The sequence below is a fragment of the Rhinolophus sinicus genome, chromosome 2 (genome assembly GCF_057876585.1).
Source record: "Rhinolophus sinicus isolate RSI-liver-muscle chromosome 2, RSI-T2T, whole genome shotgun sequence".
NCBI classification, from domain to species: domain Eukaryota; kingdom Metazoa; phylum Chordata; class Mammalia; order Chiroptera; family Rhinolophidae; genus Rhinolophus; species Rhinolophus sinicus.
Window position 1 is genome coordinate 55,770,592 of NC_142502.1, and position 17,196 is coordinate 55,787,787.

Genomic DNA, 17,196 nt, shown 5'->3' on the forward strand with positions numbered 1-17,196 from the left:
GTGGGGGCTCCATTCTCCTGCGCAGCCCCCGAGTCATGACATGGCTGTGGTACAGTGAGTTCTACACCACTGAGAATATGGGGGTGCCGATCGTTTCTGCTGCAGCTAAGAGGTGGGGGTTCCATGCCAAGAGAAGCCAGTGGAGGGGACCTGGGGCTGCTGCCTCTGCTTCCACAAGCACCCAGCATCTGAAGTGGGTGTGTCACCCAGAAACTGGTAGGCACCATGATCCCTGCCCCAGCATCAGAGCCGTGCCTCTGAGGTTTTGCCTGGAACTCTGAACCTCTCCGAAAGGAACTGACATCATTTGCAAATGAGTGTGAAAAAGTTCCAGCCTGAGGGTGCTGTCAAAAACAGTGATGTTTGTGGTGAAAAGCAGTTAGTAGAAGAATAACAGAGTCATTGGAGATACAAGCTAACGTGCAGGCCAGCTAGTTTGGTGAAGAATTGGTGAAAGAGACAGCTGGATAGAGCCCTCAGGTCAGGATAGATCCCAAACACTGACCTCAGAAACTATCCCTTTTAAAAAGCTAAAACTTGATTAGATAAGCCTGGAAAGCAATTTATGTCCAGGACATTATTGAAAACAATACTATAATCAGCCAGCAATTAATGGAGCTTAACAGCTGGATGTGGTCAGGGAAAGGAACCAAGAGGGCACTGTCTCAAGATCCATCCCTTCGTGTATATATATATACCACACCTTCTTTCCATGTCTTGGCCCCTGTAAATAAAGCTGCAATGAACATCGGTGCACATATATTTTTATGGATAAGTGTTTTCAGATTTTTTGGGTAGATACGCAGGAGAGGGATTGCTGGGTCATATGGTAATTCTAGTCTTAATTTTTTGAGGAATGGCCCCACTGCCTTTCGTAGCGGGGTAGGGGGGTGGTAGATGAGGGTAAATGGGAACAAATATATGGTGATGGAAGGAGAACTGATTGGGTGGTGAACACACAATGTGATATATAGATGATGTATTACAGAATTGTACAACTGAAATCTGTGTAACTTTACTAACCATCGTCACTCCAATAAACTTGAATTAAAGAGAAAGAGAGAGAGAGAGAGAGAGAGAGAGAGAGAGAGAGAGAGAGAGAGAGAGAACCGTTAAAACCACTGTTCCAAAGGAGACTGTGGGCACACCCGAGGTAATACCACCACCTGAGGAGCAATGTTAGAGGCTTCACACTGGGGGAAGGGGAAAGAAGAAGTAAACTTCACGAAAAAAAAATTCCAGTTTCAATAAAAAATTTACAAGACATGCAAAAAGCAGAAATCTATGATCCATGCACTGGAAGAAAAGCAGGCAACAGAAGCCACCAGTGAGATCAATCAGATACGGGATTGAATAGATAAAGACTTCAAAGTAGTAGAGGAACAAAAAACAAGACATTTCGAAAACAAAAAGTAAAATGACTGATGTAAATCCAACTATATCAGTAGTGACATTATTTGTTACAGGATTGAACAAGCCAATCAAAAGGCAGAGATTATCAGGTTGGATTTTTTTTTTTTTTTTTTAAAGATCTATCTATATTCTATCTTCAGGGAACACATTAGGTTCAAAGACTGAAAGTAAATGGATGCAAAAGGATACATCATGCAAACTGTAACCAAAGAAAGCTGGCATGGCTATACTAATATCAAATAAAATAGATATTAGGCCATCCAATGTTCCTAGAAATGGAGACATTTTATAATGATAAAAGAGTCAATCCATCAGGAAGATTTAACAAAACATATGTGTCCCTAACAACAGAAGCAAAAACTAAGAGATATGAAGGGAGAACAAGACAATAGTAACGGAGGATTTTTTTGGTTTCCAACTCAACATGTGAAGAGCTTGAAAGTCATCACTCTCGCCCTCACTGAATCATCAGGGCACCTTTGTCAAAAACAAAACAAAACAAAGGCCACAGACACATGGATTTATTTCTGGACCCTCAGTACTATTCCATTGATCTGTATCTTTATGCCAGTGCCACACTGTCATTAGTACTGTTGCTTTGTACTAAGTTTTGCAATTGCCAAATATGAGTCTTCCAACTTTCTTCTTTTTCAAGATTGTTTTGGCTATAATGGGTCCTTTGCAATCCCATATGAATTGTAGAATCAGCTTGTCAATTTCTGCAACGAAGTCTGCTGGGATTCTGGTAGGAGTTGCACTGAATTTGTAGATCAGTTTAGGAAGTATCACCACCTTAGCAGTATTAACTCTTCCAATCCATGAAAATGGCATGTTTTCCCCTTTATTTAGATATTCTCTAATTTCTTTCCACAATGTTTGGGAGTTTTCAGATTATAACTTTGTATTTCTCTTTTGTTAAATTTCTTCCTAGTTCTTTTTGATGGTATTGTAATAGAATTATTTTCTTAATTTCATTTTCAGGGTATTTATTGAAAGTATGTAGAAATACAATTGCTTTTTATATTTTGAATTTTTCTCCTGCAACTTTGTTGAGTTTTTTTATTAATTCTAATAGCTTTTTAGTGGAGTCCTTAGAATTTTCTATACACGAATCATATCATCTGCGATAGGGATAGTTTACTCCTTCCTTTTCAAATTAGATGCCTTTGATTTCTTTTTCTTGCCCTGACTAGAACTTCTACTACAATGTTGATAGAAGTGGCAAGAGTGAATATCCTTGTCTTGGTCCTAATCTTCAGGGAAAGCATCTAATCTTTCACCGGCATGTATGAGGTTAGCTGTAGGATTTTCATAGATGTCCTTCATCAGATTGAAGCAGTTCTATTCTCGGTTTGTCATTGTATGATGCACCTCTTTATCCCTGATAATTCTTCTAATTCTGAAGTTTGCTTTATCTGAAATGAATATAGCTACTACAGCTTTGTTTTTAATTGTGTTAGTATTGTATATATTTGTCTTTCCCTTGAATCTATCTATGTCTTTATATTTAAAGTAGACACAGTTGTAGACAACATACAGTTGGGCCTTATTTTTGTATCCATTATCAGGCTCTCTTATTTAATTGCTTTGTTTATTTGATTCACATTTAATTTGATTATTGATATAGCTGCATTGATATCTACCAGATGTGTAACTTTTCTGTTCATTGCTCTTGTTCTTTGTCATATTCTACTCTTTTTCTGCCTTCTCTGAAGGTTTTAACTGAGTACTTTATGTAATTTCAATTTCTTTCCTCTCTTAGCATATCAAAGATACTCTTTTTAAACTTTTTATTTTTAGTGGTTGCCCAAGAATTTGTAGTACAAACATTAAAGCAATCCAAGTCCACTTTCAAATAACAAACACTATATCCTTTCATGGTAGCACAGGTCCCTGTTAACAGCGTATTCCCAATTCCTTTCTCTGGTCCTTTATAATATTGAGGTCATTCATTTCACTTATCCATAAGGCATAATCACCAAATATTATTATTATGGACAAAAAGCTACCTATTTGATCAATTAAAACTGAAGAGAACTCACGAGGGCCAGAAGCCTGCTGCTGCAGCTGATATTCATCAAAATATTTAAACAGAATTTGACAAGTTATGTGCTCAGTTTGGAGGGTAGCAGTTTGCCTCATGACCTCAATTCTCTGATGCATCTGGGAAGAGTTGTTTTTCTGTTTGTTCAGATTAGTTCCCCAAATTGATCTACAAATTCAGTGCAACTCCTACCAGAATCCCAGCAGACTTCGTTGCAGAAATTGACAAGCTGATTCTACAAATCATACGGGATTGCAAAGGACCCAGGATAGTCCAAACAATCTTGAAAAAGAAGAAAGTTGGAAGAATTACACTTGGCAATTTCAAAACTTAGTACAACCAGTACTACTAATGACACTGTGGCACTCGCATAAAGATACAGATCAGTGGAATGGAATTGAGGTTTCAGAAATAAATCCATGTGTCTGTGGCCTTTGTTTTGTTTTTAGCAACGATTTCAAGATGATTCAATAATAGGTCACAGATTGATAGCTACATGCAAAAGAATGAACATTGTATACAAATTAACTCAAACTAGATCATAGACCTAAATGTCCGAGCTAAAACCATAAAACTCTTAGAAGAAAGCATTAGAGTAAATCTTGATGACCTTGGATTTGGCAGTGAATTCTTAGATATGACACTAAAAGCATGAGCCACAAAAGAGATAAATTGGACTTAATTAAAATGAAAAACTTTTGTGCTTCAAAGGACACTATCAACGTGAAAAGACAACCAACAGAATGGGAGAAAATACTTGCAAATCATTTATATGACATGCAACTTGTTTCTACAATACATAAAGAACTGTTATAATTCAATAATAAAAAACTAAATACCAATTAAGAATAGGCAAAGGATTTGAATAGACATTTCTCCAAAAGAATATAAACAAATAGCTAACAAGCACCTGAAAAGATGCTCAACATCAGTACTCGTCAGGGAAATGCAAATCAAAATCACAGTGAGATACTACGTCATACTCGCAAGATTGGGTATAACGAAAAAGTCAGATAATAACAAGGTTTGGCGAAAATGTGGAGAAATCAGAACCTTCATTTACTGCTGTTGGGAATGTAAAATGGTGTAGCACTTGGGAAAACAGTCTGGTAGTTTCTCAAACGATTAAACAGTTACCATGTGACCTAGCAATGCCACTCCTAGGTATATGCCCAAGATTAATGAACGTATATGTCCACACAGAAACGTGTACATTAATGTCTGTAGCAGTGTTATTCATAACAGCCAAAAGGTAAACTGCCCATCATCTGACACATGGATTTTGACAATGTAATATATCCATACAATGGCATATTATTTGGCTGTAAGAAGGCGTGAAGTACTTGTACATGCCACAGCGTGGATGAACCTTGAAAACATTCTAAGTGAAAGAAGCCAGTTTCAAAAGACCACATGTTAAATGACTTAATTTATAGGAAATGTCCAGGATAGTAAAATCTATAGAGACAGAAAGTAGATTACTGGTTGCTTAGAGGGTATCAGATAGGGAGTGATAGCTAAAGTGTGTGGGGTTTCTTTTCAAGGTAAAGAAAATACTGTAAGATTGCTGATCATTGCATAATTCTGTAAATATACTTAAAGCCATTGAATTGTACATGTTAAATGGGTGAATTGTATCATATGTGAATTACATGACAATAAAGCTGTTGTAAAAAAAAATCTAAAGAAAAAGAATTACCCAGTTTAAAAAAAGAAAAAAAGCTCAGTGTAATTAGAGACCTAAAGATGGCAAATACTTTGTTTTACATACCCTATACTCTAATATCCGTAGCAGTATTATTCATAATAGCTAAAGTGGAAACAACCCAAGTGTTCATCAACTAGTGACTGTATAACAGTATGGGGTATATCCATACTATGAAGTAATATTTGGCTGTCAAAATAAAGGAAGTGCTGATACATTCTACAACACGGATGAACCTTAAAACATAGAAGACAGTCACAGAAGACCCCATGTTATATGATTGTATGAAATTTCCAGAAGAGTCAAATCCATAGGGACAGAAAGAAAGTAGATAAGTGGTTTCCAGGGACTGGGGGAGGAAGGAAATGGAGGAATGACTGTTAATGGGTATAAGGTTTGGGGAGGTGATGCAATTGTTCTGAATTAGATAGTGGTGATGGCTTCATCATAACTGTGAGTATACTAAAAACCAATGAATTGTAAATTTTAAAAGGTTGTTTTTTTTCTGATGTGTGAATTATACCTCAATAAAGCTGTTATTTAAAAAAACAGCACTTGCTATTAATATGCTGTGAAGGCTATTTCTTCATGTTTTGGTACTTTTTGCACAGAAGAGCTTTTGGAGTTTGTTTTTTAAGAAAATATCCTTTAAAAAGAACCTGTTATATTGACTCTAGAATTGTATCTAATATGAGAAGTTCCTTTTTCCATAAAGCCAAGTATGTTGTATCTTCTTTATCCACTGTCCTCATGCCATAGAAAACATTACTACTTAATATTAAGTTCATGTGCATAATGTTTTCTGTGCCTGCTATCATGGATTACTCTCTGATTTTTTTTTTCATTCTTAGAGAAAGCTCTTTTCCCACAGCTACTTATATTAAATGGCCAAAAGCAACAAAAATTTAGTAGCATTTGGAACATGTTGAATTTTCTATATTTTCTTGATTTTTTTTTCATTTTTATGTACAAGTACACAATTTTGAAGGATTTGGTTAAATATTTAAATAATACAAACGTTCTTTTTGTAACTTGGTTGTTTGAAAGGAAGGTAGCATCTAAAATAGTTGATCTATTTATCTATATCTCTATATCTATACATATTTTTGACTAATTTTAAGTGAAGGTAAGTTGTTGGTGGAGTCTAATTTGCTACATGTATGTTTATTAGTGAGTGGGAGGAATATGCTTATGAATTAAAAAAAATAATCCTGTCTGCAAATCAGCTGCATTAGTAAAGGCTGTCTTTTCTCAGGATGTGACAGTGCTTACAGAATTAGGATGGTATAGTCTTTTTGAATGTGGGCTCTTTTCTAAGAGAAAGACATATCCTCACATGTAATGTTTTAGTTATAAGAGTGTGAAAAATAGACTGTTGAGCTTTTTATATTTTCTTAAAATGAGGGAGACAAATCGGGAGATACACTTTGGAACAAAACAAAAACTCATAACTATTTCATTTTGAGAAATAACAAGAAAGCATATATATATACTTTAAGAAAACAACATATTTTTCTAAATCAAGAGCGTTTATAAAAATGAGAATCCAGATGGTCCATTCAGACAGTGTATAATGCTGTACTTTTCCCTCCTAGTTAAAAGGCTAGCCACAGAGAACTTGCAGTACATGGTAAAAGCCTGCCAAGCGGGGTCAGGAGGAGAAGCTGCCGCCCGGCTGACTTCAGTGTTTAGGTAACTGGAAAATATGCCAACTGGCAAGGAGACTATCGCCAGCCATGTGACAGCCAACATGTTTTTTAAATAACTGATTATCCAAAACATAATGTGTTACTATGTGTTTACAGTATTTCAATTATTGTATTTTTGGCAGTAGTTTTGTTACATTGTGTGGTTTTATTTAAAAAATAAACTTGCCAGGGAGAAAGACAAAGTGAGCTGACTTAAAATTACCTAAGTATTTAGTAAGGAAGCCTTTTGCATGAAGCCTTTTGCATGTTTAAGAGGGAGAAATGGGAAACGCAGGTCTTGATGACAGGAGCACAGGCCTTCAGACTGCTAAACACTAACTCAGGACCTAGTGTGGAAGTACACGGCATGGGTGTCTTACTTGCTTTAGATATTACTGACCCAGAAAGTCCAGTTATATTTCATTTGTGAAGCATAGACTTTGTAGAAGTGGATCGTTGTTTGTTCGCAAGAATAACAGTGCAACTTGAGGAACTTTTTTCCCCCTGCCTTTCTTCCTTTCTTTTGTGCTTTCTGTTAGGGCAGTATTTTTAAATATTTCTGTCTTACAGTTTTTACTAGTTTACTTTTATTATGAATATCTCTACCCTAGCACTACCATGATAAATAATTTGGGGTCATTTTCTTCATTCTGTGTTGGATCTTCGATTCTTCAGTTTTTGTTCTTGTCACATAATTGGCACTTGTCAAGTGTTTACAGTTTATTTAAATTCTGAGCACTTGAAATAAATAATGCATTTATGGAAACTGTAAAACCCTAATGCGGAAGAAAGGATTTTATATGAATAAAGGGTGCATGTTTATCTACAAGTTATTAAGCTAGGTGGCTTTTATTTTGTTGGGGGTGGTGGTGGAAATTTTAGGGTTAAAAGACATAATTCTTATTTATAAAGGTCTCCTATGCATGTAAAGTCTCTTGTTTGGTTAAGGAATATAAAAATGTATTACAAATAACTTGCTTTCCTCAAAAAAATATGATTTATCTAGAGTGAAGAACTAAAAAAAAAAAAAAATCTAGGAAGCCAGACTCGATTTTTTTCTGTCTTAGTCTCTTTCCACATCCTTACTACCCAGATTGTAATATACGGACTATTGCAAAAAAGTTCCTGGGCTTAGATTTTTCCCCTTATTCCCCCTTCTGGGATTCCAGCTCTTCCCTCTTCTTCCCAATGCCATCACTGTCTTCCTGGCTGCCACTGAAATAAGCCATTTCTGTCCTTCATTGTTAAGTATTATAAATAGTCTTCATATGGCATCTAGATTCTTAAGGTAATCTTACATGAAGTGGTCTTTCTTGTGTTCAGGTTATAGCTGATTATCATATAGATACCAGCCTAAGGAATTGACCTATAAGTAATCCTAAGTAACCTGATTTACTTTCAGGGATTTTATCCAGGATTATGAGACGACATACGATTATCAAATTTACAACATTTTAGAAGCAGTAGCAGCATTGGACCAGCAAGTTGTTATTCACTTGATTTCTACCCTCACTCAGTCTCTAAAGGATTCAGAGCGGAAGTGGGGCTTTGGCAGAAATATCAAACAAAGGTATGTTGGTAATTTGATTAAGTTCTTTTGAACAATGATTATAAAATCTAGGTTCATTTTCTAGAAATGCCTTCTTTTCCCATTCCCCCAAATTTTGGGCGTGTTGAGTTGGAAAATGTTTCAGGTGTGATTGACACATCCGTTCACATACTGTTCTTGTCAAAGTGACCACCTTAGAATGCTGTGGATTTCAGCAGTGCTGCTGTTGCTCCAAACGCTGTATTCCTCATTGGGAAGTGGACTTCAGAGCCTCAGGTGTCTTGTTTTTGTATAAAAGCCATGGTGGCAAGTCAGCCCTTTGAGGAATGCTTGTTTTGCTGAATCAGCAGTATCATGTGTGTCTAGTTAATAGGCTGAGTGACCCAATTAGATAATATGGTTTTTGGTTACAAATAGATACTAAAGCTTTTTTTCTTATAGGTTTACAATCCAACTGAGGATAGCCCTTGAACTATTTAGAGGAATGCAACATTGTGGAAATAAGCCTGTAGGTCCTGAAAAGGTTGATTTAGAGGGGTCAGCACTCATACTAGAATTCATATGTTCCCAAGGTTGTTAAAGAATCAAAGTACTTTAATCACATGGGGTGTGTGTGTGTGTGTGTGTACAGACACATTCAGGCAGGTTCAATTTGTAAATACTTCAATGAAAAATAATAGGGAAGGTAACAAATATATCTGCCTTCTTTTCTTTTTTCTTAAACAGGAAAGCCTATAGCAAACTTTTATCTCACCTAGGACAAGTGGGACAAGATGAGATACAGAGACTGGAAAATGATGACATCTAGTGTCTTTTGCTGTTCGTCTTTTCTTATATCTGAAGCCACTTCCCATCATTCTAACTCCTACTTTTAACTGGTTGTATAATGTTCTGTTAAAAATACTTTCTAAGATTTTTACCTTATATAACTGTAAGTATAAAGTATACAATTAAGGAAATAAAGGTTAATTGTGTTACAGGATCTTTGGAACTTGGCAAAACTGCATTCTATTTTGAAGAGATTTTAAACTAAAGAACCTTTTCTAACTGCAAATGTTATCTGGGTACGACCCCTAAGCAGGTTGATCTATGGACTTTTTACTGTAATGTGACTTTCTGCCTTGTGGTTTGTTTGTGTTTCTTTTGTTTTTGTTTTTTACAAGTTATGTTTTAATAGGATGCTTTTTCAAGTTTACTGTTTTTTGTTTTGTTTTGTTTTGTTCGGACGGGGGCATGGTCAGGAGATGTGACTGTTTGTTATCCTTTTTTATACTGTGTGTGAAGCAGGTTAATAAATAAGACCTTTCCCAAGCACACTTAACTGTGAGGAATGAGACTGAACCTGGCTAAATGATTATTCAGGTAATATATAGATTTTTTTTTTTTTTCAACGTAGGCCAACAGTGTTTATGTTAAGGTTCCAACATTTGCCAGATGCTTTGCTCTACTCAGCCTTTCTTTTGGAGTTGCCATTAAAAGACCTATCAGGAAGACGATAAACAAGAGTCTTTAAGAAGAGGCTTAATAATATTCTGGAGAATCTTAAGATTGCAAATGAACAGAAGAGGTCTGAGAAGTCAGCTGATTTATCTCCCTGCTCTTGAAGGAGAGCCTCTTATAACTTAGCATCTTTTATGTTGATAGGGAACCAATTTAGTTTCTTTTAGTAGCTATTATCTCTCAACTCTTTAACTGTCCCATCCAGATTTATTTTACCATTTGGGCTCTTGTACTTGACTCCTTTTTTGTGGTGGGCATTATTTCATCAGAAGAGCTCTGGGTCTTAAACCTAGCTCTACTTTGTGACCTTGAGCAAGTTACTTAACTTTTCTGAGCCTCAGTTTCTTAGTGGAGAAACAAAGAGTAATCCTTTTTCTATTTTACACTATTTGGTAAGAACCAATGGGATAATGTATGTGAAAATATTTGGTGGCCTATGTTCTGTTTGGAGATGTACAGACATTACTGTATATTCATGCACAAAGGTAAAGAATACCTCGATTTTGTTCCTCTTTCTTTAATGTGTCCTACATGAATGATTCTACTATTTTTCAGTGTTTTCTTAGTGTGTCATGTTTGCTATCTTTCAAATAATTTATCACTTCTCAGAACTCTAGTCTTTATCATGGTTTTATTCCTTTCAAGAAAACATTTCAACCCTTTTCTGGCTCAAGAAACTATCTTTGAAAATGAAATGTTTTGCAATCAGCAAAATATAGTTAATAGCCCTGTCCTAACTTTAATCTGTGAGGACTAAAGGAGTATCTGTTATTTTCATGACATACAAATGGTTTGTTTCCCCGGCAAAATCTACTGTCATTACTTCAACAAATGAAATGGATAAAAGCCTCTTTAAGATTACTTAATAGATTTCAGAGCAATGAGTTTCTTTTGATTATGATAGTGATATATTAAACTGTTTTATCTATTTAAGGTGATGCCTTTAAAGAGGTTATCATGTATAGTATGCTTTTTTTTTTTTCCCAAAGGAAGATTGATAAATATATCTTTGAGAATCTTGCTCCTTAGTATATGAAACTTTTCAGGGGTAAGAAAAGCTACCGCTGAATCACGCATTAGGGTATAATCTGCAGATGCTAAGAATAACTGAAGTTTGTACTTTAAAAATCAGTTACAAGAAGTCTGTAACAATACAGGTTTATGTATATATATATATGTATGTTTCTTATTTATAAGTAAAATTTTAAAGAAGCTATTTCTTTTTAAGTGAAAAAAAAAAAAAAAAAATGACTCAGTTCCTCTTCTTGAAAATCTTCACTGACCCTCCAATTATTGCCGTCTTTTCTTTTTCCATTCTCAGACTTAGAGTAGCTACTACCTGCTTCCTTAACATTTGTTCTCCCCTAAATACCTTGTAATTGCTGAGGCCGCTTCTTGTACATTGTAATGTAAGCCACTCTTTTTGGTGAAATCTGAGAGTATGGTCTCATTGCTCGTGTTCTTTGGCCTCTCCGTGACATCTGCATTTCCCTTGACCTTCTCATCCTTTTCTCAGTGACACTGCTCCTTCCGCCTGTACTTTGAGAGCACCTTCATTTTCTTCCTTGTCCTCGGGGAAGATCTGGCCCTTACCTGCTGTCTCAACATTCTTCTAGAAGGCGACTGATAACACTAGCTCGTAGTTTTCTCTTTCAGATCTATTTCTAGTGCTCATTTTTCTCTAAACCTCTCTAGTTGGATCTTCCTGAAATCTCAAGGCTGCTGGTCGAGCTGCCCTTGTCATCTGATATTCCAGTGCCTTTATTGTCTACCTAGGGAATACACTGTTTTCCCAGGTTACTTAGGCTTGAAACTTCAGAGGCCTCTTGGAGTCTTCATTGTTCCCCACTTTCAGTTGATCAGCAGTACATGTTCTTGCTATTTTTTGCCATGTTGTACATCCAAACTTTTTTCTGTTGGGCACTATAATCTCTTACCTCCTCACCTCTGGTCTCCTTTCCTGAGATTAATCCTTGCCACAGTTCTGACATTAGTAGTTCTACAATACTACTTTGCTCTTCCTACTTTTCTGCTCAGGGCACTCAAATTACTTCTCATGGTTAATACGCTGATAGTTAAACCCTTCAATCAAGAGAGTTTCTGCCACCTGACTCTACCTTTCTGTCCAAACTTACCTCAAGCAGGAAACTAGACTGTGGAAGGCTGACTGAATGTCACGTTCATTATATACTCTGAGAGGATTCCAGTCCAGTCATTTCTGTGAAGAATCAGATGGGGTGTAAAAAGAGATGACTGAAGGACACAGCATGATGAAATGACTTTATTAGACATTCAGAATTGGTTATGATTTAAATTTTAATTCAACATTTAATTAGGTGTCCATGGGGGAGGAAAAAAAACATGGAGTATTGTCTCTGTACAAATATCATTTAGTATTGAGTTCATTTGCATTAGAAGAGTTTCATACTTTACAACTTTTATATCTTTACCTCGTCCTAGTATATTTTCTTTTCTTCTTAAGCATATTTGACTTTTTCTTCCTGGGCATCTATGTAAAAAGATATTTGTAGTTTGTTGAATATGAGTATGTGCTCAGTACCCATTATTGTTACTATCTTCTCTCATGTGTTATCACAAAATTTTAAAGCTACTTTGTTCTAGAATGACATGGACCTGTTTTCATGTACTTTTACAGAATCTTTGAGTTTTTATTTTTACTTCCCATTTGTTAAGATTGTTTTATATAAAAATTTGACAAGCATCTGCAGTTGGTCAGTCTGTGAAACCTACCTTCTCTAAATACTACATGTTAACATAGCACTTGTGTTTCAAAGATAAAAGGTAGATACAGAATCATCCTTAAAAGCTGTAATATCAGTATTAAACCACCGCTTTTTGATTGATAGACTTTTTATAGACCTTACATTTTCCCAAAACTGGTCTCCTGTCTACTCCTAGGGTTAAAAATATTGTCAAGTGTATAGTATCCCAATATAAATAACATGCTTTGGTTAAAACAGTGGCTTTGGGAAGCTGGCAAAGTAGCATATTCTTTCACATATTTAATAAGAGATTTGTATTTTGATTCTGTGATAAACTATCTTGGTAAGGTTACCAAAATCAGTACCAAACGATTGGAATTGATCAATTTCTGCTTATCCAAGTTTTTGTTGTGCTAACAGTTATCTGATTTATTGCATCTGTGAATTGTGCTTTTAGAAAAATTGTAGACATTCTTATTTTATATGCATGTTTGGAAGTTATTTTGTGCATCTAATAAGGATGTATAATAAAAATGTATGTATTTAACTTACACTTGCCCATGATTATTCAACTTCCCTCTTTATGACAGATGGACTATTTGAAAACCAAAATAAAAACAAACCATGTTAATGGGAGGAATGATTTCTTATTCCTGTTGCATTTATACTCCATAGTAAAACGCTAGTTTTCCAGCTGTTGCAGTGTCTTGAAGGGGATACAATATACATGTAGTTAAACCAGGAGGAAAATATGAAAAGTATGAAAAATACCCTAATCATAACCTAACTGGTATTTTGTTGGTAAGGGTCTAAGGAATTTTGTTGTGTTTTACATACACAGTATTTTAGAGATTCATGTCTTTGCTGGCTTTTCCTTCCACAATAAGAACACTGATAATATCTATGTGGCGCTTTTTAGTTCTTAAATTAAAATCTTAAAGTGATGTGTGACTTGTTGGAACTTTCATGGTCTTCCTATGGAAATTCAAATTAATAGTTTAAATACAAATACATTTACGGTCTTTAATTTTGAAGAGTGAAAATAAAAGATGAATTACTATAGGATAATGCACTTATATGGGAAATATATATTGGAATAGTTTCAATGGAATTTAGTTTATATGACCAAACATAGTTTTTTCTTATTAGCTCTTATTGATAATTTGAGGAAAATTATCTAATTGTAAATGATCTGAGTTTTTCTTTCTAGGGAAGGTATGTTGTACTTTAAATGCTGTTCTTCGGCTATAGTTATAAAGGTTGTTTCCAAAATTATGTAAAGCTTTAAAAATTTGAGTTCAATTTTGTAATATTAACAAATACTATGTTAAAGTTCACCAAGGATGGGTTTGAGAAAATATACTGATTTTAAATGAATAATTAGAAATCTACACAGCAATAATCAAGAGTAATCTCAGCCTGCCTTTATCATTAAGCAAGCTCATTTTTAGACTGTTTCCAATCATTGGACATAGGGCCTGGGATTATAGGTTTTAATGGTTTTATAAGGTAAAACTACTAGAGGGAAAATTTGTATGTCAAGTAGAAATTTTAATGAATCTGAAATATTTCTTGCTTAAGTCTTTGTTGAAAAGATTCCTGAAATGCTGGAGGCCATTTTCCTGACTTGGTAAGACATTTTTAGAATGTAGTTTAGATGGTTTATACCTTTTAAAGAGATTCTCAGTCATCCTTCCAAATAACAATGATCAATATCACTTTTTACTTTTCAGAACTGTACAAATTTTCTAAAGGTTGTTTGTGTAAACAATCCGTTCTTTTAAAAATTTGCGTTTTTTCCTTACCCCCAGTCTCCCACCCTTTAGTTTGAATAACCAGAAGTTTTACATGTATATTTATTTAAAAATTAATATTTTAGGTATCTTATAATGTACGAGTATAAAATTGGTGAATTCTCTATTTAGAATAAAAATCGTTTGTTATTCATTCACTTCTGATTTCTAAAATGGATACATGAATAAAATGAGAACTTCCTATAAGACAAAGATTGTTAAATGATTAAACTGCGCAAAGGAAAAAAAGTCAGAGTAAAGTCTTCCTTTTAATAAAGGTGACTTAGATCTTAACAAGATTAGGAAAGGGGGGAAAACTTACATTATACTTATTGAATTTATGTTCAAATATGATTATTGAATTATTTTTTGTTATAGACAAAGCAAATCCAAAAACCTAGCCTAAAAAATCCTTATGCATTATTAAAAGTGGTAGTAATAAAATACATATTGGTGGTGGAAATAATTCCACAAGTGCTCAAGATCAACATAACCTTTAACAAAGTGGAAAAACTTTTATTAGAACTACTGATTCTAGGTTCAAATTTATGTCAAAGCACTTTCTGGTACCAAAATTAGTACGCCTGATTTTTTTGAGCTATATAATGTCATTTTTCACAAAATGAGTTTAAATGAGATGTTTGAGAGTTACTATTTGAGGCAAGGATTTGTACAAGTTTAGGAATAGTAGGCTTTGGTAAACTCCCTTTTTCCTAATTAGCATATCTCTTTCACATGCCTGTCAGAATCATTTATCCCGTAGCATGTGTTCAGAGTTCTACCTAGTAATTTTTAAACTTCAAAAATAATTTCCCTGTTCAGTTACAAGGTAAAGACAGTAAAAAACCTTGGAATTTGAGTGACATTTTTTTCTTAGGTTAAGTACGTCAGAGCATTTGCCCAATCTTCACAGCATTCTTCTAAATATGGAAATCAACAACTGCCTTCCTTAAAAAGTGGGAAAACTGAAGCACTGGAAAGTTAAGCCCCTGCCCCAAGGTCACAGAGTAATAACCAAGGTAAAAAACCTGGATATTCCAACTGCTGTTCCAGTGTACTTCTATTATTCGTATTACCTTGAAGGAAATATGGCATTTAAAAACTTATGATGTCATAATGCTGACTCTCTATTGAGCAGGGCTGCATAATGTTAAATTTTTAAAGAAAAATTACAAACCCAGGTTTAAGCAGTACAGGGATTAAGTACTGAAGATTTCTTTTAAGATCATTGGTGAGAGTACTTGTGAAATAAATTGACTTACCAACAGTGTCACGTTGTCCTAGATAGCACTGATTAGAAAAAGTGGACAAACAATACTCTAAAGACCCACAGAACAGTAATGGACCATGAAGTCGGCACTAAGATACACTACAGTAAAAATCATACATATTGTATGTGACACACTGAGAAGGGTGACAGGAATTTTCAGTGACATATTTTTAGAAAATTGTTCTCTATTTTTTTTTTTTTTTTTTTTTTTTTTTGCTACTATTTATCAGAACATAAGACCTATGAAACAAAGCAAGGAAGCATTGAACACTGAGTCTTTTCATGCCCAGTATCCAAAAGTCAGGCCGCTTTTTTCCCTCCTGTTCATGGTTATGAACAGAGCACTGGCTTTTCAGATGGTGCCAATCCTGTGATGAGGCACTTGAAGAGTTTGAAGGTTAGGGCATGTGAAATATGGAGCTGGAAGGAAGCATGCTGCTATTCCATTGGAAGCAAAAGGGAGTGTAGGCCCATAGAATACTTCTTCTTTGCCTTCTCTGCTTACATCCAATACCTACAAAAGAAAAGACGCCTGCATGTCAACAATGATTGCTTAAAATTACGCTGTGTACATAGTTATGCCATCATGAACATACGTTGGGCATTGTTGTTGTTCTCACAGTATAATACCAGAAATATGTATTAAGTTCCTGCTAAGTCCTACTCTATATGTTTATATGCTTGTATGTGTGCATACATACATAGGTATATATATTTGTAATCATTTAATCTTCAGAACAGTGATCAGATAGGTAGCATTATTCTCATTTAATAAAACTGCCTTAGACTAGTTAAATAACTTGTGAAAACTGATTAGTTACAACTGCATCAAAAACAATAACATACCTAGGAATAAATTTAACCAAGGAGGTGAAAGTCCTGTACTCTGAAAATTACAAGACACTGAAGAAAAAACTGAAAAGGACACAAATAAATGTACCATCCTCATGGATTGGAATGATTAATATCATTAAAATGTACATATTAGCCAAAGCAATATACACATTCAATACAGTCCCTGTCAAAATACCAATGGCATTCTCCGAGCTAGAAGAAATAATACTACAATTTATATGGAGCCACAAAAGACCCTGAATAGCCAAAGCAATCTTGAGAAAGAAGAACAAAGTTAGAGGTATCTATCACACTCCCTGATTTCAAACTATACTACAAAGCTATAATAAAACAGTATGGTACTGGGGCCAGCCCAGTGGCTCAGGTGGTTGGAGCTCCGTGCTTCTAACACCGAAGGCTGCCGGTTTGATTCCCACAAGGTTGCCGGTTCAACTCCTCAACTCCTGCAAGGGATGGTGGGCTGCGCCCCCTGCAACTAAGATTGAACACGGTACGTTGAGCTGAGCTGCCGATGAGCTTCTCTGGATGGTTCAGTTGGTTGGAGCATGGGCTCTCAATCACAAGGTTGCCAGTTTGATTCTTCGACTCCCACAAGGGATGGTGGGCTGTGCCCCCTGCAACTTAACAGTGGCAACTGGAACAGGAGCTGAGCTGCA

General features: G+C 35.2%; 2 protein-coding genes across 9 annotated transcripts in view; one reads left to right on the plus strand and one right to left on the minus strand.

The window, feature by feature from the left end:
* Nucleotides 1-12,021, plus strand: part of MMS22L (MMS22 like, DNA repair protein) — a 115,032-nt gene extending 103,011 nt beyond the window's left edge. For all 3 annotated transcript variants that reach the window (XM_019743388.3, XM_074333325.2, XM_074333326.2), the window contains exons 23-25: nt 6,758-6,854; nt 8,253-8,420; nt 9,126-12,021. In XM_019743388.3, the coding sequence (XP_019598947.3) occupies nt 6,758-6,854; nt 8,253-8,420; nt 9,126-9,207 (347 nt within the window). In that variant the 3' untranslated portion in view covers nt 9,208-12,021. The remainder of the gene's footprint in view (nt 1-6,757; nt 6,855-8,252; nt 8,421-9,125) is intronic.
* A 146-nt stretch (nt 12,022-12,167) lies between these two features.
* The window catches only part of KLHL32 (kelch like family member 32), a 197,199-nt gene continuing 192,170 nt past the window's right edge, over nt 12,168-17,196 (minus strand). For all 6 annotated transcript variants that reach the window (XM_088795544.1, XM_088795543.1, XM_088795547.1 and 3 more), the window contains one exon: nt 12,168-16,199. In XM_088795544.1, coding sequence (XP_088651670.1) covers nt 16,038-16,199 — 162 coding nt within the window. In that variant the 3' untranslated portion in view covers nt 12,168-16,037. The remainder of the gene's footprint in view (nt 16,200-17,196) is intronic.